Source organism: Nycticebus coucang, chromosome 14 (genome assembly GCF_027406575.1).
Source record: "Nycticebus coucang isolate mNycCou1 chromosome 14, mNycCou1.pri, whole genome shotgun sequence".
NCBI lineage: Eukaryota > Metazoa > Chordata > Mammalia > Primates > Lorisidae > Nycticebus > Nycticebus coucang.
This window is the reverse complement of record NC_069793.1, coordinates 91,593,785-91,620,625: the sequence shown is the minus strand read 5'-3', so window position 1 is coordinate 91,620,625 and position 26,841 is coordinate 91,593,785. Positions and strand designations below refer to the sequence as shown.

The window sequence follows — 26,841 nt, the reverse complement described above, 5'->3', positions numbered from 1 at the left end:
TGTGGCTCATTTTACTAATTATAAGAATAGGATAAAAATAATAGGCCCTACTTCATGGGATCATTGTAAAGATTAAATAAATAAATATATGGAGTTGCCTAGAACATTCTCTTACATATGTGGTCCATATCTATTATATCCAGTGCTCGCTTCGGCAGCACATACACACATCTATTCTATCTGACCATTGTTACAATGATTACTATTAAAGAAAAAGTTTGGTGTAGCACAAAATTCTCCATCGTTCAACCCCAGCTGGCTACCTCCGGCCCTTCTTCCAATTGCACCTTTATCTTCCACTTATACGCAGAGGCTGGGCTCCGGCCTTATATCTCCTCACGACCTAGGTTATATGACACGCGGGTGGGTAGGACAGTCAGTCTGATGGGTTACAGACAGCATTTGTTTTAATGAACTATATTAGAGGAGGATACAATAGAAAAATCGGAAGATATACCCCACGGGGACACAGCATGCTAGCATAATTGCTCACTAAATGTCAATACATTTCTTTTTTCTTTCTTTTTTTTTTTTGTAGAGACAGAGTCTCACTTTATCACCCTCAGTAAAGTGCTGTAGCGTCACAGCTCACAGCAACCTCCAACTCCTGGGCTTAGGCGATTCTCTTGCCTCAGCCTCCCGAGTAGCTGGGACTACAGGCGCCTGCCACAACGCCCGGCTATTTTTTTGTTGCAGTTTGGCCGGGGCTCGGTTTGAACCCGCCAACTTTGGTATATGGGGCCGGTGCCCTGCCCACTGAGTCATGTCCAAAAAAAAAAAAAGGCTAAAAGCAGCAGCTCTAATTGCACATTACACCAGTCTATATTGAGCTTTTGGGCCACATCACAAGTTTTTACAACAACATGTCTCTTCTCTTCCCAGTCTTCTCTTTTGCTTTGGATGCCATTTTCTGTTGTGCTGATGGGAATATTTCCAGTTTTTAGATCGCAGTTGGTGGATGGCAAAACTTCATGGGAGCTTTTGCCACCACCTCTGGATAAGCCAGACTGAACTGTTCCTCCCACTGTGCTTGAAAGATACTGTGGCACAGTTGAGGTGTATCACTGAAGGGTCCCATCACGTCACTTGTTTCTCGGGAGCCTCTTCTGCTGTATGGTATGTTCCATGAGGCTGAGCCATGTGCCTGGCACAAAGCAGATCCACACCGACCAACGGAATGGGTGGTATATGTTTGTATCAGGGATCAGCATGAGATGACAGCATGCTAACACGAATTTTAATGACTCAAACTGGGAAAGGATGGGGAAGAAGGCGGCCTGTCCATGTATTAGATCAGTGGTTCTCAACCTTCCTGATGCCGCGACCCTTTAATACAGTTCCTCACTTTGTGGTGACCCCCAACCATAAAATTATTTTCGTTGCTACTCCATAACTGTAATTTTGCTACTGTTAATGAATCGTAATGTAAATATCTGATATGCAGGATGTATTTAGGCGACTGCTGTGAAAGGGGCATTCAACCCCCCCAGGTTGAGAACTGCTATAGGAGGTGATCAAAACTAGGTACCCAAAGATCTCATTACTTTGGAATAAGGAAACTAAAACAGAGTAAAGAAAAAACAAACAAAAAACTCACCAAAAAAATCTACTAGGCAGGTATAGGATCAAAGAGGTGCACCCCAAGGCTGCTGAGATAGTTTTCATCCCAATAAATAAGCTGACACGGACAATGACAGGGAAATAATCGTACCGGTCGATATCAACACGAGGCGTTTTTGTTTTCTTTTGTTTTGCAATGCTATGGTAACCAGACACTCTCAGGGGTGCCACATCTAGTTCTGATTCCTAAATTTTAATAGGAACCTGGAAAAATACAAGCTGTGTACAGAGAACAGGAGTTCACCAAATTGAAACAGTATCATCTTAAAAATAACTGAACCTGGGCGGCGCCTGTGGCTCAGTCAGTAAGGTGCTGGCCCCATATACCGAGGGTGGCGGGTTCAAACCCGGCCCCGGCTGAACTGCAAATCAAAAACTAGCTGGGCGTTGTGGCGGGCGCCTGTAGTCCCAGCTACTCGGGAGGCTGAGGCAAGAGAATCGCTTCAGCCCAGGAGTTGGAGGTTGCTGTGAGCCGTGTGACACCACGGCACTCTACCGAGGGCGATAAAGTGAGACTCTGTCTCTACAAAAAAAATAAATAAATAAATAACTGAACCTAACAGCAAATCAGCAAACACTGACACTTCCAGATGGATTCTGATCCTGGCACTTTTCACATAGGAGTGCTCAATACATTGTGCTGGTGAACAAAATATGAAAATTTTATATATTTCCGATGTAATAAAAGGTTTTAATTAATTGTGTAGGGGCAACAGTCTGAGATTCAGAATTTTAAAATCTTTAACAGGCTAAATATCTACCTCACTGGTTCATAGTCATTAGAGGGTTTCCAGTTACTTCCATGTATCTTTTAAAGTTTTAATACTAATTTGATACACTTAGAATGTAGGTAAGGACAGTCCAATGAAACACTGCTAAAATTCAAATGCTGGGCTGGGCGTGGTGCCTCACGCCTGTAATCCCAGCACTCTGGGAGGCCGAGGTGGGTGAATCACCTCTCAGGATTTTGAGACCAGCCTGAGTCTCCCTCTTGGGATACTCTGACTCTACTGAAAATAAAAAAACTAGCCAAGTGTTGTAGCAGATGCTTGTAGTCCCAGCTACTCAGAAGGCTGAGGCAAGAGGATCATCTGAGCCCAGGAGTTTGAGGTTGCTGTGAGTTGTGATGCCATAGCACACCAGCCAGAGCGACAGAGTGAGACGCTGTCTCAGAAATTAACAAACAAATAAAACAAAAAATAAAATTCAAATGCAGATGTAATTTAGTCACAATAGCTCCAAAGAGGAGCTGTTTCAAAAATAAATAAACAAATAAAACAAAAAATAAAATTCGAATGCGGGCATAATTCAGTCACGATAGCTCTAAAGAGGAGATTGCAAGGTATACAAATTAAAGTATTCTATGAAAATAATTTGGAAGATCCTTTACCTTCTGTCTGCTTCTTTCCTAGGTCACCTTAATAATAAACTTAGATATCTGTGTGTTTTCTCAACAAACCACCAACAATTAAAGCATAGAATTAAACACACATTAACTCACTGATGGCTGTCACTTTATCAGAGCTCTGTGGTTGACATCAAATCATGGACCCTCAGAACACACCTGTTCCCTCCTGTTTTTAATCTAGAATTTACTTTGACCTCTATACTGTAAGTGTGAAATAGGATATTCCCAATTTACTGAGTTCTTGCTTGAGTTTTCCACAGAAGTGTACGTGAAGTCTCCTAAGTATTTCAGAATACTTCTAGCCATTTAATTTTGAAAAAAAGGAATAACATAACTTCCAAACCACTTCAAGGACTACTGGAACGTCAGTGGCCTTGAGCAAAGAGGTTACAAGTAAAAATATTATAGTAATGTGTACAACTCAGGGCCATGGTAGGGACCATGAAATATTTAGATTACACTGTCTGGTAGCAAAGTCTGCAGCAGGGAAGCTAGGAAACGGTAGCAGAGGAAACAAATAAAAGTAGCAGCTTTTAAACCGAGCAAACCACCCAGTCATTTATAGGAGATACAAAGTACATAGGGAAATATGCCCTGTGGAGATGTTCCCAGGGGAACTTCTCAACATCTCCTTGTTGTTCCCACTAAAGTAAAGACACCTGGAAAGCTTTCAGGAGTTACTTGGGGTTTCCCCTCCACTGGATTTTCTATATGTAATGGGATTTGCTGCAGAGAAGATGTCATGACAAGAAAACAAGGCTTGATTTCTCACTCAAAAGGGCTCACCGGAGAAGGAAAACGATCTTCCTGTATCACAAGATTTCACGCAGGGAATCTCAGTGTAGATTTCAGCGCCAACATTAATGAGGCTCCACTGCCCTGCATACTCCATCAGTATTTATGGATAGCACTTATAAATGGCATTATATACTTTAAAAAGATTACATATGTGACCTAAAAACATGGCATAAGGATCTCTAGTAAAAACACAATTTAATTTGTGGAGAAATTTAACATTTCTTTAGGCTTCATGAGGGTAACTTTATCTACAGTTTGAGTATCTGTGTAATCAAATCTTAAGAGCTTATTTTCCTATCTAAGCACATAGTGGGCCCTTAATAAAGCTATAATAATCTATACATGGGTGTTTAACAGACATTTAGCACATGGTGATATACTATTTTATATAGATATATATAATTTGAATTGAAAATTGTTTAGCACAATGGCTTCTGAGTTACGTTCCCATCCGGAATTCTAACTCCATAGGAGGCTCGGCTTTTTTCATGACTGCCATAAAAACATGATACCTCAGTATGTAGAAAGCTGAATTGATACTCGATAAATGCAGAGACAGCTATTGCTGACTCATTGTCTCCAGGGGATGTCACTGGATTTGTTTTGGTAACAGGGTCAACTCAGGGCTGAAACCTCACAAGAATGTTCTCAAGATGGAAAAGCACACTGACTGTGAACTTAAAAAAAGGCGGGGTGGTATTACGTTCCCATGAGGGAGGCAGGTGTAACACAGTGTCAAGATGGCTGAATCTGAGTCCCACCTACAGCACACGCTCCCCTCTAGATCCCCTGGCAATACCACTTCATCTTTCTGCGATCTCAGGTCAGTTACCTGACCGTTGTGTGTAATGGCGCACCATACATTATACAGCACTATTGATAAGTCATATACCCTGGGAACTACGTTCTGTCAACATGCAATCATCAAAACAGATTTGTCTCTGCCCGCAGAACAAAACCAGGCACACAAGTGTGTGTGCACAATGACACTCTGGGGACACTGATGCAAAGTCTATAGTACTTGGGTGGCGCCTATGGCTCAGTGAGTAGGGTGCAGGCCCCATATACTGAGGGTGGGGGGGGTTCGAACCCGGCCCAGGCCAAACTGCAATAAAAAATAGCCAGGCGTTGTGGCGGGAGCCTATAGCGCCAGCTACTTGGGAGGCTGAGGGAAGAGAATCGCCTAAGCCCAGGAGCTGGAGGTTGCTGTGAGATGTGACGCCACAGCACTCTACCGAGGGCAATAGTCAAACTCTGTCTCTAAAAAAAAAAAAAAAAAAAAAGAAAGTCTATTGTACCAATAATTACTGGTACTTACTAAATAAAGGCAATGAACACCTTAGTACTTACTATGTGGAAGAAATTAGGCTAAGTAAGTTATATTAAATGTCTAAATTAGGCTATGTCAGTCCTGTGAAGACATTTTTATTATTTTCTCCATTTTTCAGATGGAAAAACTAAGGCTTAGGAAAAGTAACTAATTTGGCCAAATTTACACTTCTAGTAAATGCCAGATTTTGGCTTCAAAATGAAAAGCCATATAGAACTTGTTAAATATTATAAGACATCGTCCTGCTCTCCAAATAAGCTCGCTGGCCAATTTTCCTTCCTTGAGAATAAAGAAAATGAATTAATATTTTTGCACACCAAATATGCTAGTGCTATTAAAGAACTCTATACGCTTTGTCTCGTTTCTTTTTAAAGTGTGACTCTTCTCCTTACTAGTAGACTACCACAGTCCATTTGCTTCACTTCTCTGCACTTCAACTTCCTTATCTATAAAACGAGTTGAACAGTTTTCTTATCTCATATGAAGGATGTGAGGATTAAAGGAGTTTACAAATAAAGTGCTCAGATCAATATTTGGCTAACTATTATTAAGGGTAACTATTATTATTGTGAAAAAAATCAAATATCAAAAATTATGGAATCCTGCAACTCAATGTACACAACAGGTCTCATCAACAGAAGTTATGATAAAGGAAATGACAACTCCGGGCACGCCTCACTTTACCTCACTTTACTTCACTGTACTCTCAGATTTTGCATTTTCTATCAATGGAAGGTCTACGTCAGCCCTGTATTAGAACAGAGTACCTGCACCATTTTTCCAACGTGTGTTGACGTCAGGGCTCTGACACCTTTCGGTAATCCTTGCAATATTTCAAACTTTTTCATTATTGCTCTGTCTGTTACAGTGATCAGTGGTCTTTGATGTTATTATTGTAATTGTTTTGGGTGCCACAAACCACACCCACCTAAGACCCAGCACGTAACTGATAAACTACACATGTGTTCAGATCACTTCACCAACTGACCGCCCCATTCTGCTCCCTCTCCATGGCTTCCCTATTGTCACAGACACAACAATATTGAAATTAAGCCAACGAGTAACCCTACAAAGGCCTCTAAGTGCTCAAGTGAAAGAGTCACTTCGCTTACCTTGTGGCAAAAGCTGGAAAGGAGTAAGCTTAGGGAGGAAGACCTTTTTAAAGCTAAGACAGGCCGAGAGCTAGGCCCTCGACACCAAATGGTGAGCCAAGCTCTGGGTGCAAAAGAAAAGCCTGTAAAGGGGACAAGGTGAGCTACCGCAGGGACCACGCGGAATGAAAAGAAAGCAAAACAGCCTCTAGACTCACAGCTGCCAAAACGCTGAAACCCAAGAAGCAGCAGATCACGGGTTCTGAACGCCATTTTTTTTTTTTAAAGAGACAGAGTCTTATGTTGTCGCCCTCAGTAGAGTGCAGTGGCGTCACAGCTCACAGCAACCTCCAGCTCTTGGGCTTAGGCAATTCTCTTGCCTCAGCCTCCCGAGTAGCTGGGACCAGAGGCGCCTGCTGAACTCCATTTTTTTTTTTGTTTGTTTTGTTTTTGTTTTTTTCTGCAAGTTTTTTTTTTTTTTTTTATTGTTGGGGATTCATTGAGGGTACAATAAGCCAGGTTACGAACTCCATTTTTTTTAAGAGACAAGGTCTGGCTCTGCTGCTCAGGCTGCAGTGCAGTGGCGTGTCACAGCTCACTGCAGGATTCACGGACCCTCCTGCTTCAGCTTCCTGAGTTGTTGGGACTACAGGCATGAGCCACCATACCCAGATGAACTCCCTTTTAAGGACAGAGTGAGACCAAAAGGATACTCATATGCCTCAGCACCTAGGGCTGGCAAACAAGAATGTGCTCGACCTTGAAATGGTAAAGGCCATGCAACCTCTGAAGTATCAAGGATGGGTGAAAGAACAGTTTACCTATAGATGTTTCCATTGGTACCTTCCCAACCCAGGTATCCAGCATCTCCATGACCACCTCCACCAGCCTCCTGTGATCATACCTGCCGCCCTGCGTCACAGCCACAAGGCTTACAAGAGGGGAAGCCGACAGAGGAACGCTGTGTGCCCCAGGTTCCAACAAGAAGGCAGGGGTGGGGGCTGCGTTAGTAACCGAGATCTGGTTTAGAGGCAGATACAATCATGAACATGGTCAGCCACCCCAGTAAACCTGGATGGGATTATTTAGTGTTGAACAAACCTGTAGCCAGAAAGTTTTAAAGAAGAAAAAAAAGGGGGGGGGGGAAGAAAAGAAAAAAAGAAAGCAAAACAGACTATTGCTGATGTGGAGAAAATGTGAGCAGTCTGGAGAGAAAACCACCACATTCTCCAAAGCCAAAGCCTAATCCACAGAAAGCCCTAATACCCCTCAATTCAGGGACGGCGGAGAGATGTGAGGAGGCTGCAAAAGGAAAGTTCCAACCTCGCAGAGTCTGGTTCACGAGGTGTAAGGAAAGAAGCGGTTTCCATGACGTGAAAAGTTTAAGGTGAAGCCACAAGTGCTTAATGTGAAGTTGCAGCAACGTACCCAGAAAATCTGGCCAGCCTCACTGACGAGGGCGACTATACTAAACAACAGATTTTCAATAATACACAAAATATCTTTCTGTCAGAAGATGATGCCCTCTAGGACTTCACAGGCAGAGAGAAGCCGACATCTGGCTTCAAAGCTTTAAAGAACTCTCTTATTCAAGTCTAATGCACTCGGTGACTTTAAGTTGAAGCCAATCCTCACTTTCCTTTCCCAAAATCCTAACGCCCTTAAAAATCACATTAAATCTACTCCTCTTGCGCTGTACACAGAGAACCACAAGTCCTGGGCGATAGCACATATCTGTTTGTGGGATGGTTTATGAGTATTTTACGCCCACTATTAAGACATACTAATTAGGGGAAAAGATGCCTATAGTCCCAGCCACTTGAGGGAGGCTGAAGCAGGAAGACTGCTTGAGCCCAGGGGTTGGAGGCCACAGTGAACTATGATCGCACCACTGCAGTAAATCCAGGGCGACAGAGTGAGACCTGTTTCTTTTAATAAAAACAAGAAGGAACAGCTAAGGTGTCAGCCACATACACCTGAGCTGGCGGGTTCAAATCCAGCCTGGGCCGCCAAACAACAATGACGGCTGCAACCAAAAAATAGTCGGGCATTGTGGCGGGCACCTGTAGTCCCAGCTACTTGGGAGGCAGAGGCAGACCAATTGCTTGAGCCCAGCAGTTGGAGGTTGCTGTGAGCTGTGATGCCACAGCACTCTACCCAGGGGGACAGCTTGAGGTTCTGTCTAAAAAAAAAATAAATAAAATAAAATAAAAATAAATTTGGTGGCAGCTGTAGCTCAGTGGGTAGGGCGCTGGCTCCATATACTGAGGATGGCGGGTTTGATCCCAGCCCCGGCCAAACTGCAAAAAAAATAGCCAGGTGTTGTGGTGGGCGCCTGTAGTCCCGGCTACTCGGAAGGCTGAGGCAAAAGAATCGCCTAAGCCCAGGAGTTGGAGGTTGCTGTGAGCTGTGATGCCACAGCACTCTACCAAGGGCAATAAAGTAAGACTCTCTGTATCTGGAAAAAAAAAAAAAAAAAAAAAGGCTCGGTGCCTGTGGCTCAAGTGGCTAAGGCGCCAGCCAGATACACCTGAGCTGGGGGGTCTGAATCCAGTTCAGGCCCACTAAACAAAAATGACAGCTGCAACTAAAACAAACAAAAAATAGCCGGGCATTGTGGTAGGCACCTATACTCCCAGCTACTAGGGAGGGAGAGGCAGGAGAATTGCTTGAGCCCAGGAGTTTGAGGTTGCTGTGAGCTGTGATGCCATTGCACTCTACCCAGGGTGATGGCTTGAGGCTCTGTCTCAAAAAAAAAAAAAAAAGAAGAAGGAAAATAAAATTTATTTCAAAAGATTACCACTCATCGACAAGGCACCTGGTCACCCAAGAGTACTGCTGGAGATGTGTAAGATTAATATTTTCACGCCTGCTAACACAGTATCCATTCTGCAGCTCATGGACCAAGGATTAATTCTGACCTTCAAGCCTTATGATTAAAGAAACACGTGTCCATAAGGCTTTAGTTGCCATAAATAGTGACTCCTCCGATGGATCCAGTCAAATTAAACTGAAAACCTTCTGGAAAGAATTTACTATCCTAGATATAAACATTGACAATTCACGGGACAGGTCAAATATCAACATCAATAGAAGTTTGGAAGAAGCTGATTCCAGCCCTCATGGATGACGTCGAGGGGCTTAAAGCCGTGTGTGCTAGAAATACCAGGAGAAATAGAAGTAGGGCAGGTGACTGAATTGTTGCAATCTCATGATAAAACTTTTATCACTTAGGAGTTGGCTCCTATGGATGAGAAAAGAAAATGGTTTCTTGGAATGTAATCTACACTTGGATGCTGCGAACACTGTTGCTATAACAAGAGATTTAGAGTATTTTATAAACTTGGTTGAAAAGGCAGTGACAGGGTCTGAGAAGAATGACTTGAATGTTGAAGGAAGTTCTACTATGGGTAAAATGTTATCAAACAGTCTTGCATGATACAGAGAAATCTTTCACAAAAGTACAAGTTCATCAATGTGGTAAAATTTATTGTCATCTTACTTTAGGAAATGGCCACAGCCACCCCAGCCTTCAGCAGACATCAACACCGAAGCAAGATCCTCCACCAGCAAAAAATTTAGGACTTGCTCACCAGATGATTGTTAGTGTTTTTTTGTAATGACATTTTTTAATAAAGACACGTATATTGTGGGTCGCACCTGTAGCGCAGTGGTTACAGTGCCGGCCATATACACCAAGGCTGGTGGGTTCGAACCCGGCCCTGGCCAGCTAAACAATAATGACAACTTCAACAAAAAAATAGCCGGGCGTTGTGGCGGGCACTTGTAGTCCCAGCTACTTGGGAGGCTGAGACAAGAGAATCACTTAAGCCCAAGTGTTTGAGGTTGCTGTGAGCTATGATGCCACAGCACTCTTCTGGGGCAACATAGTGAGACTCTGCCTCAAAAAAAAAAAAATATATATATATATATATTGTTTTTTTTTAGACATTATGCAATTGCATACTTACTAAACCACAGTATAGTGTTAACTTTTATATTCACTGGGAATCCGAACCATTTTTGTGACTTGATTTTTTTGCAATACCCCCTTTATTGCAATGGTCTGTAACTGAACACACAAAATCTTCAAGGTACACCTATATATGGGTCTTTTACTTCCTTGGTTAAATTTACACCTAAGAATTTAATTTTTATGTTGCTATTGTAATTGGGATTATATTCTTTTTTTTTTTTTTTTTTGTGGTTTTTGGCTGGGGCTGAGTTTGAACCTGGGATTATATTCTTAATTACCTTTTCAGAAAGCTAGTTATTAGTGCCATAGAGAAAAGCTACTGATTTTTGTATGCTGATTTTGTGTCTTGCAACTTTGCTGGACTTGCGGAAAGCATTTGTAATCCTTCTAGATTCTCTAAGACATCTATATATTGAGATAACCAATTCAACTGTAGTCAATTTTTTTTTTTTTGAGAGTCTCACTTTGTTGCCCTTGGTAGAGTGCTATGGAGTCACAGCTCACAGCAGCCTCAAACTCTTGGGCTCAAGGCATTCTCTTGCCTCAGTCTCCTGAGTAGCTGGGACTACAGGTGCCCACCACAACATCTGGCTATTTTTAGAGACGGGATCTTGCTCTAGCTCAGGCTGGTCTTGAACTCATGAGCTCAGGCAATCCGCCTGCCTCAGCCTCCCAGAGTGATAGGATTATAGGCATGAGCCCACCATGCCCGGCCTAACTGTAATCAACTTTCACATGAAGGAAGTCTAAGGTTGTAATAGGAATTAACTGTGACAATTCTCTGTAGATATTATCTTGGATATTAATGCTAAAATAATTAAATGTGTAAGGCATGTTTAAAAATAATAAACAAATATTCAAATATAGAACCACACCGTACCATGAACAAAAGGATCAAAATTATCAGTTCCCATTACAGTCTTCAATGTGAAATCAACATAAAGAAAATCAATTTCTATTTTAAGATGACTTACATTATATTGTTTATGCCTATTTTAAAAGTACAGAAAAATGTTCATACAACTTTCATTAAAGTCTTATTCAAAATAAAAACTAGTATCTTGAAAACCACTTCTCATAGTAGTAAATATGATTCTTTTAACTTTTATGGGCAGTCTCTCTGCAGCCTCTCGTCTCTCTGCAGCCTCTCGTGTCTAATGACACAAATCAGTGTCAAGTGTCTAGTATGTGCTGGGACTGCAGGGACCAAGGACAATTTCAAAATCAAGGAAAACAGGTTAACTAGGCTTGATTCAAAGAGGGCAACTTTGGGCATATTTGAAACAATTTTATAATGAAGATATATTTTACCGTAAACCCTTTATTTGCTAAAGGTAAAGAAAAAATATTTCACAAAGAGTATTCTATTTTTTTTTTTTTTTTTGCAGTTTTTGGCGGGGCTGGATTTGAACTTGCTGCCTCCAGTAAATGGGGCCAGCACCCTACTCCTTTGAGCCATAGGCGCCACCCCACAGAGTATTCTAAAGTATAGCGTGGAGGAGCTGAAAGATGCTGGCCTGAGCAGTTGAGCTCTGGACTTCACTGCACCACCAACTTACTCCTCAGTCTTTTCTCTATGTGAGGATGAGCCCAGGGCCTCCTTAAGGTCAGTTCTGTCTCTAAACATACGTGATACCTGGGCATGTGTTATGTTTATACACACATGTATTTTTCCATAATGTAATGTCTTTGATTAGGAACTCAAATGCAACTCTCTACCTGTATTTAGAGCAGTGATTCTTAACCAGTGTGCCGTGAAAGGTGCTTTAGGTGTGCCACGAAAATGTTTAAAGATCATGGATTAAATTATTCTCGAAAGATGTTCAAAGCACAGTAAGTATATTCTTTTTTACTCTTTTTTTTTTAATCAACATAATTTTAGTGTGCCGCTGAAGTTTAACTACAGGTTCAAGGGGGCCGCAGCATAAAAAAAGTTGAAAAATCCTATTTTAGAGGCTGCCAGTCTATGTAGCAACTGGTATGGAAAAGTGCAGACGTGACTTACAATTAATTCCCCCTGGGAACAAGATTTCCAATGCAGTCAGGGACACAAAAAAGCATCCCCAAAAAGGTTATGATTGATCCTGCTATGTAATGATGGTAGTGTATATACAGTCACACAGTGGAAACTCCAGCTGACATTAATTGTTCCAAAGACCTACTTTCTGCTCATTTTCTAGCATTTAAACCAGCACAGTGTCAGGAGATGAACTATAGACACCAAACATTCAATTCAACCCTCTGACACGTGTCATATGCCTGGCCTTCAGTACCATTCCATTCTGTATACACCATCAGACTAAGAACCTTTAAATAAATACATTCCTGACAACTGTTTATAGATAATCCCTCTACTCTGCAGCTATCAAAGGAAGCAGGACTCAACTCCTTCTGTCCTGGGGTTCAACAACCTCATCATTCATCTCTCCTAATGCCTCTCAGAGATGCAGGACGCTTCTTCCCACAACTGCAACTCACGAAGGGCCTCACTTGCCACAGCTAAGTATCAGGTGTCTCAAAGTTTCCTAGAACACGCTACACAGGAAATGTCTGTGGTCCACAGATTTTATCCGCTGCAGTTAAATAGTATCATCTGGTTGGGAGGCAAGGGCTGCTTTGACTCAGCGTTTTCCACTCTGCTGTTCTTCGTGTAGACCAAGCTGAAGAGGTCACTGATCCGGGGGAAGATTCTACATTTCATTAATGTCCCTGCCTTCCAGCTGGCTAATCAGTGCACACAGGCTCGTGGGAAATCTCTGCTCTAAGGATTGGGGAGAGCCGCACTGTCACTTGCAGAATTATATTTATGTGCCCATTAAGAAAATACTTAAATACACAGGGAGTAAAGCAATAGGAAAAATAAATACCTTCAAGTACATTTATTCTACGATACCAAAAGAAAAGAAAATTGACCTATACATCAGTACATGTATTTCAGAAGATGCCTGTTTTTAATTCACTTTCCTAAGCAAGGATTACTTGTCAGCTTACAGTTTACTAGAAAGAACACTGGCAGATAAAATACACAGAATCACCACACCAAAAAACCAAGTGCAATAATATTTATGTTGAAGACTTTGGCTTCATTTAATCACAAATTTAACCTCCCGGGGGCGGGCACAGGCCCAGTGCACCAGTGGGTGTTCCTGGCTGATGGCTCCAGCAGCTGAGATGTTTACAGAGCAAAGATGGGTATTATTACGCCCACCACCGCAACTATAACTAATCCTTCAGATAACAATAATCCACACATGAATTAAACTTAGCCCTTTAGATGGTCAGAAAATGTGGAATGCCCCCAAACTAGGGAAAGAACTTTCCAGAAAGCATTCATTCAGATGTACAAAAGATATCATTAATGAAGTAAAACATTATTATAAATTGAGGCTTTGAGGTAAAAAGGCTTGATTTCAGGTTTGCACTTCTTCGTAGCTCTGTGCAGACCACCTCATCGTTTTCTTCCCTTTTTTTTTTTTTTTTTCTGAGACAGAGCCTCAAGCTGTCGCCCTGGGTAGAGTGCTGTGGCATCACAGCTCACAGCAACCTCCAACTCCTGGGCTCAAGCGATTCTCCTGCCTCCGCCTTCCAAGTAGCTGGGACCACAGGCACCCACCACAATGCCTGGTTATTTTTTTTGGTTGCAGCCATCATTGTTGTTTGGTGGGCCAGGGCTAGAGTTGAACCCGCCAGCTCAGGTATATGTGGCTGTCGCCTTAGCCGCTTGAGCCACAGGTGCCGAGCTGTTTTCTTCACTTTTTAGGCACATACAACACCAGTGCTCACCTCATGGGTTGTTTGTGAACATTTAATTAGATCACAGATGCTCCGTGCACGTCCCTGCCATGTAGCACTCAATGAATAGTATTCCTTTTCTTTTTTTTTTTTTTTTGGGGGGGGGACAAAGTCTCACTTTGTCACCCTCAGTATGACAGGCATCGTAGCTCACGGTAACCTCAAACTCTTGGGCTCATGCGATCCTTCTGCCTCAGCCTCCTGAGTAGCTGGGACTACAGGTGCCCTCCACAAGACCCAGCTAGTTTTTCTTTTTTTTTTTTTTTCAGTTTTTGGCTGGGGCCGGGTTTGAACCCGCCACCCTTGGCATATGGGGCCGGCACCCTACTCACTGAGCCACAGGCACCGCCCACCATTCGAGGATGAATGCGCATAAAACTCTCACTCAGGCAGACTATGATAACTTATTATAGGAAATACATACCTGGACTTCTTGATCTTATAAGAAAAAATATCAGGTCTGAAAGAGAATGAATACAGGAGGGAAGATTTCTTTCTCATGCTGGGATATGAAGTAAACCATGGAAAGTGGGCAGAACCTCAAACAGTGAAGGATAAAAAATACTCCAAGGAGAGGGAAAAAGCTGGGCAACCATAGACAAAGTCAAGTACATACAGAGGTGGGTGAACTGTGCCTGGGTGGGGGAGAATTCGGAAACGTAGCAAGGGGCCAGGTTGAGGGAAGCTCTCATTATCAGGATTAAACTGTCAAGGCAGAATGTTGCTATCAAAAATGGTAAAAATTGGCTTGGTGCCCATAGCACAGTGGTTAGGGCGCCGGCCACATGCACTGGGACTGGCAGGTTGGAACCTGGCTGGGGTCAGCTAAATGACAACTGCAACTAAAAAATAGCCGGGCATTGTGGTGGGCACCTGTACTCCCAGCTACTTGGGAGGCTGAGGCAAGAGAATCGCTTAAACCCAAGAGTTTGAGGTTGCTGTGAGCTGTGATGCCACAGCACTCAACTGAGGGGGACACAGTAAGACTGTCTCCAAAAAAACACAAAAAAAGGTAAAAATTTCTTCACAGATCAGAATATAGCTGTAGACATCAATTAGTGAGCTATTTCAAATATTTCAGACAAAAAGTAAGGAGGAAAGGAATAGATTGGACATGTCATTGACTAAGTAGAAAACCCAGAGAAAGGAAGGGGAGGAAGGGAGATGCTCAGTTCTGTTTTGGAAAACCTAAGTTTTATGAGCTCCCAGGATGTTGAGCAGTTCATAGAAGATGGACTTAGGAAAGAAGATGCAAACAAATTTCAGACAATCAGGTTTAGAAAATTTTAATTGGTCCGCAAATGAACTAAAAATTAATAAAAGGCTTTGTGACAAACATTTCTAAAGTCTTTCAGCAAACATGTTTTATAAATAAGAAAGTGCGGTGAAGGCTATGTTAACCAGTTTGTTGCATTTCAAATTGTATATAAAATCAGCACATTGTACCCCATAAATGCATTACTGTACACAGCTATGATATAATAAAAAAAATTTTTAAAAATAAGAAATAATAAAATGTTTTTATATAATTACTGCCTGAATTTTCAATATGCCTTGCACCTAATTTTTATTTATTTGTGTGTTAGGAATAAAACCCACTTTCACCCACTCTTTAAAACAAGTTCCTATAATTGCTAAGATGGGAGGGACTCAATTATAATATGCTGACTTTTTCTCAGTAGAAGAAATAATACCTTTAATATTTAAAAGAATTCCAGTCTTTATAATAGGCTCTGTGCAAAAAGGTTCAAATGACATAGAGATTTTTTTAAAAGGTTATTCCAATTTCGAAAACATTAACAATAAAGTTATGTCACCTTTATCAGAATATCTAAATATAAAATGTTAACACTTACCTTGGCTGCACCTATCTGTTCTTTTCGAAATTTCTCAAGTGGCACAATTAATACATCATTAGCGTTTTGAATCTGAAAACAAAAATGCACATATATTAAATTCTGTATAATATCACACCAACAATATTGGGGAAGGGGCTCTTTTATCCCATCAGTTGAACATAGATTGCTTTTGTCTTCTTTGCTACTATAAAAATATTTACATGCTACTTAATGTACTTTTCTTATTCTGCAATTAAGCTGTTTTCTCCTATTATTTGCTTTCATTCTAACAATAATGTGAATATGAAAACAAGTACTTAATTTTGTGAAACCTTAGCTTGAATATTTAAATCTCTGCTTCTAAGATTTAACTAAGAAACAGCACATTAGACATTAAATTTACAAATACCTTTAATTACACTGGTTTAATGCAACCAATTCAAGCATCATTTTAAAATTAAACCATGTATAAAAACTCTCCCATTTTGTCACTACAATCTTGGAATTCTACAGCTGCAAGAGCAAAGTAAGGCTCATTTTCTTTCCTACTTAATTAGATTCCACACACTTGAGATTTGCCTGAATGTTCCCATAATATTTCTAACCTTATTAAAATAGTATTTGATTTCATTTTAATGAAAAACATTTTATCCCCAACTGCAAATTGGGATCTACTTCAACTTTAAAATGGAGAAACCATTTCATATTGATCTGTAAGAATACCGTAAGGAATTGCAAGGTACCTTGCAATTATTCCCAGGGCCTGGAAGGAATAAGACAAACTTCTATGGGTAACACTGGACTAAAAGGGAACCTTGATTAAAAACAACCTCTAGAAAGCATGAAAACAAAAAGGGGGGCCAGTTAACAAAATGGATAATTTGTTCTGCCACTATGATAACTGAACGTGATTATTACATAATTAGCAAATACTACAATAAAGAGAAAAGCCTACTTTTAACAGATTACCCAACATTAAAAGAGGCTAAAGGGTACGTCAGAGTTCCTGGTACCATTCTTATATAACTTTCCTTTAAGTTTGAAATTATACCACAATATAAACATTTCAATAAAAGGGTTTCACTTTCACTTGTTTTCATAAAACTGGTTTGTCTCTAGCCAAGTTCTGTTTCCTAAATTCTGTAACCAAAATGCACAGAGAGAATGGACGTAAAAGAAAAGAACGTGAGTGTTGACGCCGCCTTCTACGAGCCTGTAGATCTGCAGAAAAATGAGATGACAGATCTTGAAAAAGAGGACCTGAAATCCTGTGCTGGGAAGACACGCAGGGTAGATCGGTACTCAGAATCTCCTCAGAGACGTGGAGGGCCAGCTTCAGGTTATCGCTAACATCCATCACCTAATTCCCACTTGCGAGTTCGGACAGATATGCCTCCAGATTCACTGTGCAGACGTCCTACTGGACAGAGACAACCGGCATCCGTGGCAAAGTAGCTCCCTTTTAATTCTCACTCTATAAAGCCCCTTTGCCCTCATGAAATCCCAGATACTCACAGGTACACACACACGCTCACCCTCACACACAGATCCAGATTCTCCAAAGGTACTATAACAGCGGGATGAACCTTTACAGTTCAGCTTCCATAATAGCAAAGACAGTATCGTGAGCGTCAACCGGAGTAACAGCAGCAGTAGGCGAGGTGTATCATTTATTGAACGTTTATGTTGGAAAGCTGCACTAAGTCTTTCACCATCGTGAGTGAATGTATTTAAGGTTAGTGAACTTAACCTGGGGTGTTTCTCAAGTGGTGAAACCCCAAGCGATGAAGAGAGCGATGAAGAGACGGAACGAGGCGACGTGCACAAGCATTTAAAATCGAGAGTCCCTGGGCTTCAACCAGGCTTTGTGGCTTACAAGGCGTTGTTTAATCATTCTGAGTATCAGCTGATAATCTTACCTAACAACTGAGTTCCAAGAACTTGAGAAATAATGAATATAAAACACGTAGCATAGGGCCATATGTAGAATAAGTGCTCAAAAGGGACAGCTTTCAAGATTCCCAAATAATATGATTATAAATCTCTTTCTGAATTTATCTGCTTCATACACTTCTGTACTGGAATCCAACATGTTGCGTTTTGTATCCAAGTGCAGTTATGAGAAGGTGTTTTCCTCTGAAATCTCGAAAGACAGGTGGGCTTGGAGATCCCATATCCGATGCTTAGGTATTTTATATATGTACACATATGTGTGCATATACACATATACATATGCGTGTTTTTACATGTATATACGCATCTGTGCATATATGTGTATATAAATATAAAAATGCACCATGGTGGCGCCTGTGGCTCAGTGAGTAGGGCGCTAGCCCCATATGCCGAGGGTGGCGGGTTCAAACCCAGCCCCGGCCAAACTGCAACCAAAAAATAGCCGGGCATTGTGACGGGCGCCTGTAGTCCCAGCTGCTCGGGAGGCTGAGGCAGGAGAATCGCGGAAGCGCAAGAGCTGGAGGTTGCTGTGAGTCCTGTGACATCACGGCACTCTACCGAGGGCAGTAAAGTAAGACACTGTCTCTACAAAATAAATAAATAAATAAATAATGCACCAAACACAGTGCTGAGATCTACAGGGAAGGAAGAAACTTACGGTATGGGCTAAAACTTCCAGAAAGTTAAAGACTATTTAAGAAGAGAAAAATACATAAACGTATTCTTTTTTTTTTTTTTTAATTGTTGGGGATTCATTGAGGGTACAATAAGCCAGGTTACACCGATTGCATTTGTTAGGTAAAGTCCCTCTTGCAATCATGTCTTGTCCCCAGAAGGTGTGGCACACACCAACATAAACGTATTCATTCAACAATTTTAGGAAAATGAAAACATAAAACATGATTACACTCAGGGGCCAATCTCATACACTAAGACCTTGACACTCCCGCAATCTCTAAGGGTTTAAGTCTCTGCTAAAACTCTTCTGTGGTTGCTATGTTCGTATGACCTGGGAATAAAGTAAAAACCAGAGGGAAGTATTACGTCCTATCTCCATTTCTTCTGTATTTCTTGGTTTACTTTTCCTTGGTTATGAAATTTCCTCCATGTTTTTCCCTCTCCTCCAACCCCCCACCATCCTCTTAACATGAAACTGAAAGAATAAAAGAACAGCGAAGGCACTAAACAAAAAAAATGAGGAAAGGGAAGAAAAATATCCACTCGAGTGACGAACATAACAAATGATTCACTAAGTGTTTGTTACTGTCAAATACTACACTAAGGTCTTCACAGTATGGAGATTCAAGTCAGTATCACGAGTCATGGAGCTGAACACCCCAAGATCATCTGGAATGTATTAAGAATGTGATGTAAAAGTTACACAGATCAGCCTCCTTCGAATCTCAGCTCCAAAACTGATAACACTGTCTGTGTCCCTATACCTGTTACGGTTTTTTACAAACATTAAAAGCAAAGTAGATATATGTTTTTTAAAATACAGTCAAACCTCTATAAATCTAAGGGACTGAAACAAACTAGTCAACGTGCAGAGGTGGTCAGCGTAGGGAACTAGGCCTGCCACGCTGATACACACAAGTCCTATACTTTCTTGTACAGCTTTTATTAAAGAGTATCATTTGAAATCATGAATAATCAGAACACAATAAAAACATACAGTATGGTACAAAATCAGTACATTGACTCTTTTCTCCTGGTTTAATCATTATTTCTGAGAGAAGAGGCCATCTTATTACAAATGTAATTCTTATTATTCTAGAGGCCTTATTCTTATCACAAATGTATGTAGAGCACCCTCTCAACGCTGGCTACACCGCTCAGCCCACCTGGGCACTTCTCCACAGCAAGTCGCTTCACCTGCAGTATCAGATCCCCGACAGCCTCTTCTCTTGGAGTCTCTGCAATGTCTGGGTCGTCCTCACTTGCTTCTCCCACGCCATCAGCTGCTTCATGCACTTTTACGCTGGTCTGTACTTCCGTCACTCTCACTTGGAAAAGTTGCTTCTTGGTCAGGTTCACACCAAGTTGCCACCTCATCATCCTTTGCAACAAAAAGTATAAAATCTACTCCTTTAAATTCTGCCAGGAGAGGTGGACCGTCCGATGGGCCAAAACATCATGCTCTCTTTCTTAAAGCACTTCTGTGTTGTTTCTGGCTGAACTTTACTCCATGCAGAACTGATCCAGAGGATAGCAGCCCGAGTGTTAGCTGATGCAGGGATGAAGCTGCCCCCACAGGAGGACCACAGGTGGGTGTTCCAGTAATGACCAGCTGCAGGAACTGGCTTAGCAGTGCCTTTTAATGTTTTTTTTTTTGCAGTTTTTGGCCAGGGCTGGGTTTGAACCTGCCACCTCCGGCATATGGGGCCAGTGCCGCCCCTTTTAATGTTTTGATGATGCCTTGGTTAAGGGGTAGTATTTCTGAGGTCATGTTTGGAGGCAGAAATTTCACTGTGACATTAGAGAGATGATTCGTGACCAGGACGGGTACCATTCCTTCATTTCTCAGTTCACACCTTCCCTCACCCCTCAGACAGGGCCCCAGCCATCCAGGTGCATTTGTTTTATCTCCAAGGGACAGCAAGGTCTTTGGGCTTCAGGTTCTTGAATGGACATAGCTGTGCCAATTCACCAATCACCAATGGCGTTAGTTTCTCTCCAGCTGAGGCAGTGCGAACAGAAAGGTGAACCATTCTTCCATTTGTCACCCTTCATGGCCGGGCTCCTGTTAGGCGTCCCCTTGAAAAACAGTCCACACTCAGCACTTTTAAAGATGTTGTCATGTCCCAAGCTGCTGGTGGAGTCTGGGAACTTTCCGGTGAACTCTTCCACAGTTTCACAGTTTCTACTGGAATTTCACTGGATTCACCAAACAATATTTTCTGGGAGATCTCGTGTCACAGTTTAAATTTATGGAGCTAACGATTGATGCCTGGAAATCTGCCACCCCATATTCCCGTGTGACCTTTTTTTTTTTTTGTTCTAGCAACTTCTTGGATCATGAGCCTGGAGATTCCAGCGTTAACTGTCCTCATTTGTTTGAACCAGCTTAATGTGGCCTCACTGACTCCGCTGAGAAACGTTTTCCCTCTTTCCCACTGCAGGTCTCTGCTGTCCTTACCAACTTGCTCCAGGTGCTCACGCTGACACGTGTGGATGTTGCTAACTGTGGTCCTGCAAACGCCAGAACGTTTCACCATCTTCCTCGGCTGCCGCTTACCAGACAACGTACAACAACTTCTTCCTTCAGGGTCGAGGGGTTCTTTCCTTTGGGCATCATGTCTTGATTATAAAATTATAACATTATGGAGGGTGGAGCAAGATGGCAGCCGAGTAACAGCTTCCTTGCATCTGGGCACCATGAGTCTGGGGATATAGGACTCCAGGCATCTCTGGCTGGTGGGATCTGCCTATCAACACCCCTGAGAGGATACAGGGAGTCAGCGAGAGACTTCTGGACCCCAAGAGGAGGACTAAAACAGTGGAAAACCGGCAAGTGGTCGCGTGTGTTCAATCCGCCTAAACCCGCCCGCAACTGTAAGTTCAGTAGCAGCGAGACTGCAAACCAGAAAGGCCTTACCTGTGAACTGTTTTGGTGTCTTTGGACTTGGCACTCAGCTGAACTGCCTTGGGGAGAGCCTGAGCGGGAGTGCGGAGAACTTTGGCCTTTGTCTAGGGCCCCAGTCTGAGCCGCTGAGCCAGACGGAGCTAATAGAGTTTGGCGGTGGGTCACAGGCAGACATTGTGAGCGATCTGCCCTGGCAAGCTCCGCCCTCAGGGTCGCAGAGCTGGAATTGGGTGGGAGCTGGTAACCCAGCGACCAAGTAGCCTAAGGGCGGGGTCTGAGCCGCCTTGCAGCCCTAACCCTCGGGGGCAGAGGGAGACCAGTTTTGACACACAGGGTAAGTGGATAGCCACTTCAGCAGTGATTCCAGCAACAAGCACTTCCCTGAGAAAGCTTCTGCTCAGTAAGTGAACAAGTTCAAAGTGCCTTTTAAGTGGGCTGAAGAGAGATTTAGGGTGTCTACCTGCTGGGGTTCGAGAAACTAGCAGCCTCCAGTCGTATCAGAACTGTGATTAACATCTCATACCCCAGAAGACCACGTGTTGCCCAGACAATATTCAATTCCATATACATACTGCTTTGTTTTTGGTTGCGTGTGTGTTTTTTTTTGTTTGTTTGTTTGGTTTTTTTTTTTTTTTGGTTTGGTTGTTTTTTTTGTTTATTTTGACGTTCTAGATTGTTGTTTTGTTTTTTAAGTTCAACCTTTTCCATACAGATCCTTTTTCTTTCTCAATTTTTCTAGTTTAATTATAATTTCCTATTGCTGCCTATTTCAATAATCAGAACTTCATTTTTGTTAGTGTTTCTACCACTATTATTTGGTTTTTCCAGCCAATTTTATCCCATAAGGTTTTCTGTTTGCTTGTTTTGGTTTGATTTATAGCATTTTTGTCTTTCCTCTCTACTTGGTGGAGGTGGGGTACTGTGTCTGATCAGGTTAGCAAAGAGCTGCTGACCTCAAGGGAACCACCCCACTTGGCACCCCCAGAAGGTGTTTTTTTTTTTTTTTTAAGATTGTATCAAAGTACCGTACTGTACACCTATATTGCTCTGTCTCCCTCTTTCTGTGCCTCTCTTCTTTTTGTCAATATTCCTTTCACCCAACCACTCTCCTTTCTCTATTTTTCTTTTTTTCATTTTTTTTTTTTTTTCTTATCACTCGGTCCTCATTTCTTTCATCGCTTTTTTGCTCTTAAACCTTCTCACCCTTCTGGTCCTGTAACCCTTAGTCCACAGGCACAAGAACTTAAAGAGCAAGAGGAATTGAAAGGAAAATTAGGGCAAGTAAACAGATAAAAGAAATCACCCATGAGGAAAAATCAGCAGAAAACTCCAGGCAACATGAAGAACCAGTCCAGAACTACCCCGCCAAGGGACCATGAGGTAGCTACTGCAGAGGATTCCACCTATACAGAAATGTTAGGAATGACAGAAAGGGAATTTAGAATACACATGTTGAAAACAATGAAGGAAATGATGGAAACAATGAAGGAAACTGTTAATAAAGTGGAAAATAACCAAAAGGAAATTCAAAAACAGAATCAAATAAGAGATGAACGATATGAAGAATATAAAAAGGATATAGCAGAGCTGAAGGAAATGAAACAATCAGGGAACTTAAAGATGCAATGGAAAGTATCAGCAACAGGTTAGACCATACAGAAGAAAGAATTTCAGAGGTAGAAGACAAAGTTTTTGAGATAACTTAGATAGTAAAAGAGGCAGAAAAGAAGAGAGAGAAAGCAGAACGTTCACTGTCAGAATTATGGGACTTTATGAAGCGTTCCAACATACGAGTTATAGGAATTCCAGAAGGGGAAGAAGAATGCCCCAGAGGAATGGAAGCCATACTAGAGAATATTATAAAAGAAAATTTCCCAAATATCACCAAAGATTCTGACACACTGCTTTCAGAGGGATATCGGACCCCAGGTCGCCTCAACTCTAACCGAGCTTCTCCAAGACACATTGTGATGAACCTGTCCAAAGTCAAGACAAAAGAAAAGATTCTGCAAGCTGCCAGGAGTAAGCGCCAGTTGACCTACAGGGGCAAATCCATCAGATTGACCGCAGACTTCTCTAATGAAACTTTCCAAGCAAGAAGACAATGGTCATCTACCTTTAATCTACTTAAACAGAACAATTTTCAGCCCAGAATTCTGTACCCTGCTAAGCTAAGCTTCAAAATTGACGGAGAAATCAAATCATTTACGGATATACAAACATTGAGGAAATTCGCCACAACAAGACCAGCTCTACAGGAAATACTTCAACCTGTTCTGCACACTGACCACCACAATGGATCAGCAGCAAAGTAAGAACTCAGAAATTAAAGGACAGAACCTAACCTCCACACTGATGCAAAAGATAAAACTAAGCAATGGACTCTCACAAAATAAGACGAATAGAATACTACCACACTTATCAATTATCTCAATAAATGTTAATGGCTTGAATTCCCCACTGAAGAGACATAGATTGGTTGACTGGATTAAAAAACACAAGCCATCCATTTGCTGTCTGCAAGAAACACACCTGGCTTCAAAAGACAAATTAAAGCTCCGAGTCAAGGGTTGGAAGACAATTTTTCAGGCAAATGGAATTCAGAAGAAAAGAGGAGTTGCAATCTTATTTTCAGACACATGTGGATTTAAAGCAACTAAAGTCAAAAAAGACAAAGATGGTCACTTTATATTGGTCAAGGGAAAAATACAACAAGAAGACATTTCAATTCTAAATATTTATGCACCCAATTTAAATGCTCCCAGATTCTTGAAGCAGACCTTACTCAGTCTGAGCAATATGATATCTGATAATACCATCATAACAGGGGACTTTAACACTCCTCTTACAGAGCTGGACAGATCCTCTAAACAGAAATTAAACAGAGATATAAGAGATTTAAATGAGACCCTAGAACAACTGTGCTTGATAGACGCATATAGAACACTCCACCCCAAAGATAAAGAATATACATTCTTCTCATCACCCCATGGAACATTCTCCAAAACTGATCATATCCTGGGACACAAAACAAATATCAACAGAATCAAAAGAATTGAAATTTTACCTTGTATCTTCTCAGACCATAAGGCACTAAAGGTGGAACTCAACTATAACAAAAATGCTCGACCCCACCCAAAGGCATGGAAACTAAACAATCTTCTGTTGAATAACAGATGGGTGCAGGAAGAAATAAAACAGGAAATCATTAACTTCCTTGAGCATAACAACAATGAAGACACAAGCTACCAAAACCTGTGGGATACTGCAAAAGCAGTTTTGAGAGGAAAATTCATCCCTTTAGATGCCTACATTCGAAAAACAGAAAGAGAGCACATCAACAATCTCACAAGAGATCTTATGGAATTGGAAAAAGAAGAACAATCTAAGCCTAAACTCAGTAGAAGAAAAGAAATATCCAAAATCAAATCAGAGATCAATGAAATTGAAAACAAAAGAATCATTCAGAAAATTAATGAAACAAGGAGTTGGTTTTTTGAAAAAATAAATAAAATAGATAAACCATTGGCCAGACTAATGAGGAATAGAAAAGTAAAATCTCTAGTAACCTCAATCAGAAATGATAAAGGGGAAATAACAACTGATCCCACAGAGATACAAGAGATCATCTCTGAATACTACCAGAAACTCTATGCCCAGAAATTTGACAATGTGAAAGAAATGGATCAATATTTGGAATCACACCCTCTCCCTAGACTCAGCCAGGAAGAAATAGAGCTCCTGAACAGACCAATTTCAAGCACTGAGATCAAAGAAACAATAAAAAAGCTTCCAACCAAAAAATGCCCTGGTCCAGATGGCTTCACTCCAGAATTCTATCAAACCTTCAAGGAAGAGCTTATTCCTGTACTGCAGAAATTATTCCAGAAAATTGAGGAAGAAGGAATCTTCCCCAACACATTCTATGAAGCAAACATCACCCTGATACCAAAACCAGGAAAAGACCCAAACAAAAAGGAGAATTTCAGACCAATCTCACTCATGAACATAGACGCAAAAATTCTCAACAAAATCCTAGTCAATAGATTACAGCTTATCATCAAAAAAGTCATTCATCATGATCAAGTAGGCTTCATCCCAGGGATGCAAGGCTGGTTTAACATACGCAAGTCTATAAACGTTATCCACCATATTAACAGAGGCAAAAATAAAGATCACATGATCCTCTCAATAGATGCAGAAAAAGCATTTGATAAAATCCAGCATCCTTTTCTAATTAGAACTCTGAAGAGTATAGGCATAGGTGGCACATTTCTAAAACTGATTGAAGCTATCTATGACAAACCCACAGCCAATATTTTACTGAATGGAGTAAAACTGAAAGCTTTTCCTCTTAGAACTGGAACCAGACAAGGTTGTCCTCTGTCACCTTTACTATTCAACATAGTGCTGGAAGTTCTAGCCAATACAATTAGGCAAGACAAGGAAATAAAGGGAATCCAAATGGGAGCAGAGGAGGTCAAACTCTCCCTCTTTGCTGATGACATGATCTTATACTTAGAGAACCCCAAAGACTCAACCACAAGACTCCTAGAAGTCATCAAAAAATACAGTAATGTTTCAGGATATAAAATCAATGTCCACAAGTCAGTAGCCTTTGTGTACACCAATAACAGTCAAGATGAGAAGCTAATTAAGGACACAACTCCCTTCACCATAGTCTCAAAGAAAATCAAATACCTAGGAATATACCTAACGAAGGAGGTGAAGGACCTCTATAAAGAAAACTATGAAATCCTCAGAAAGGAAATAGCAGAGGATATTAACAAATGGAAGAACATACCATGCTCATGGATGGGAAGAATCAACATTGTTAAAATGTCCATACTTCCCAAAGCAATCTACCTATTCAATGCCATTCCTATCAAAATACCAACATCATACTTTCAAGATTTGGAAAAAATGATTCTGCGTTTTGTATGGAACTGGAAAAAACCCCGTATAGCTAAGGCAGTTCTCTGTAATAAAAATAAAGCTGGGGGCATCAGCATACCAGATTTTAGTCTGTACTACAAAGCCATAGTGCTCAAGACAGCATGGTACTGGCACAAAAACAGAGACATAGACACTTGGAATCGAATGGAAAACCAAGAAATGAAACTAATATCTTACAACCACCTAATCTTTGATAAACCAAACAAGAACATACCTTGGGGGAAAGACTCCCTATTCAATAAATGGTGTTGGGAGAACTGGATGTCTACGTGTAAAAGACTGAAACTGGACCCACACCTTTCCCCACTCACAAAAATTGATTCAAGATGGATAAAGGACTTAAACTTAAGGCATGAAACAATAAAAACCCTCCAAGAAAGCATAGGAAAAACACTGGAAGATATTGGCCTGGGGAAAGACTTCATGAAGAAGACTGCCATGGCAATTGCAACAACAACAAAAATAAACAAATGCGACTTCATTAAACTGAAAA

The 26,841-nt window shown here is 41.3% G+C and overlaps 1 protein-coding gene across 3 annotated transcripts in view; it reads right to left on the bottom strand.

Annotated features, from left to right (window-relative positions):
- The window catches only part of ARHGAP42 (Rho GTPase activating protein 42), a 345,686-nt gene that overhangs the window by 122,014 nt on the left and 196,831 nt on the right, over positions 1–26,841 (bottom strand). For all 3 annotated transcript variants that reach the window (XM_053560437.1, XM_053560438.1, XM_053560439.1), the window contains one exon: positions 15,872–15,943. In XM_053560437.1, the coding sequence (XP_053416412.1) occupies positions 15,872–15,943 (72 nt within the window). The remainder of the gene's footprint in view (positions 1–15,871; positions 15,944–26,841) is intronic.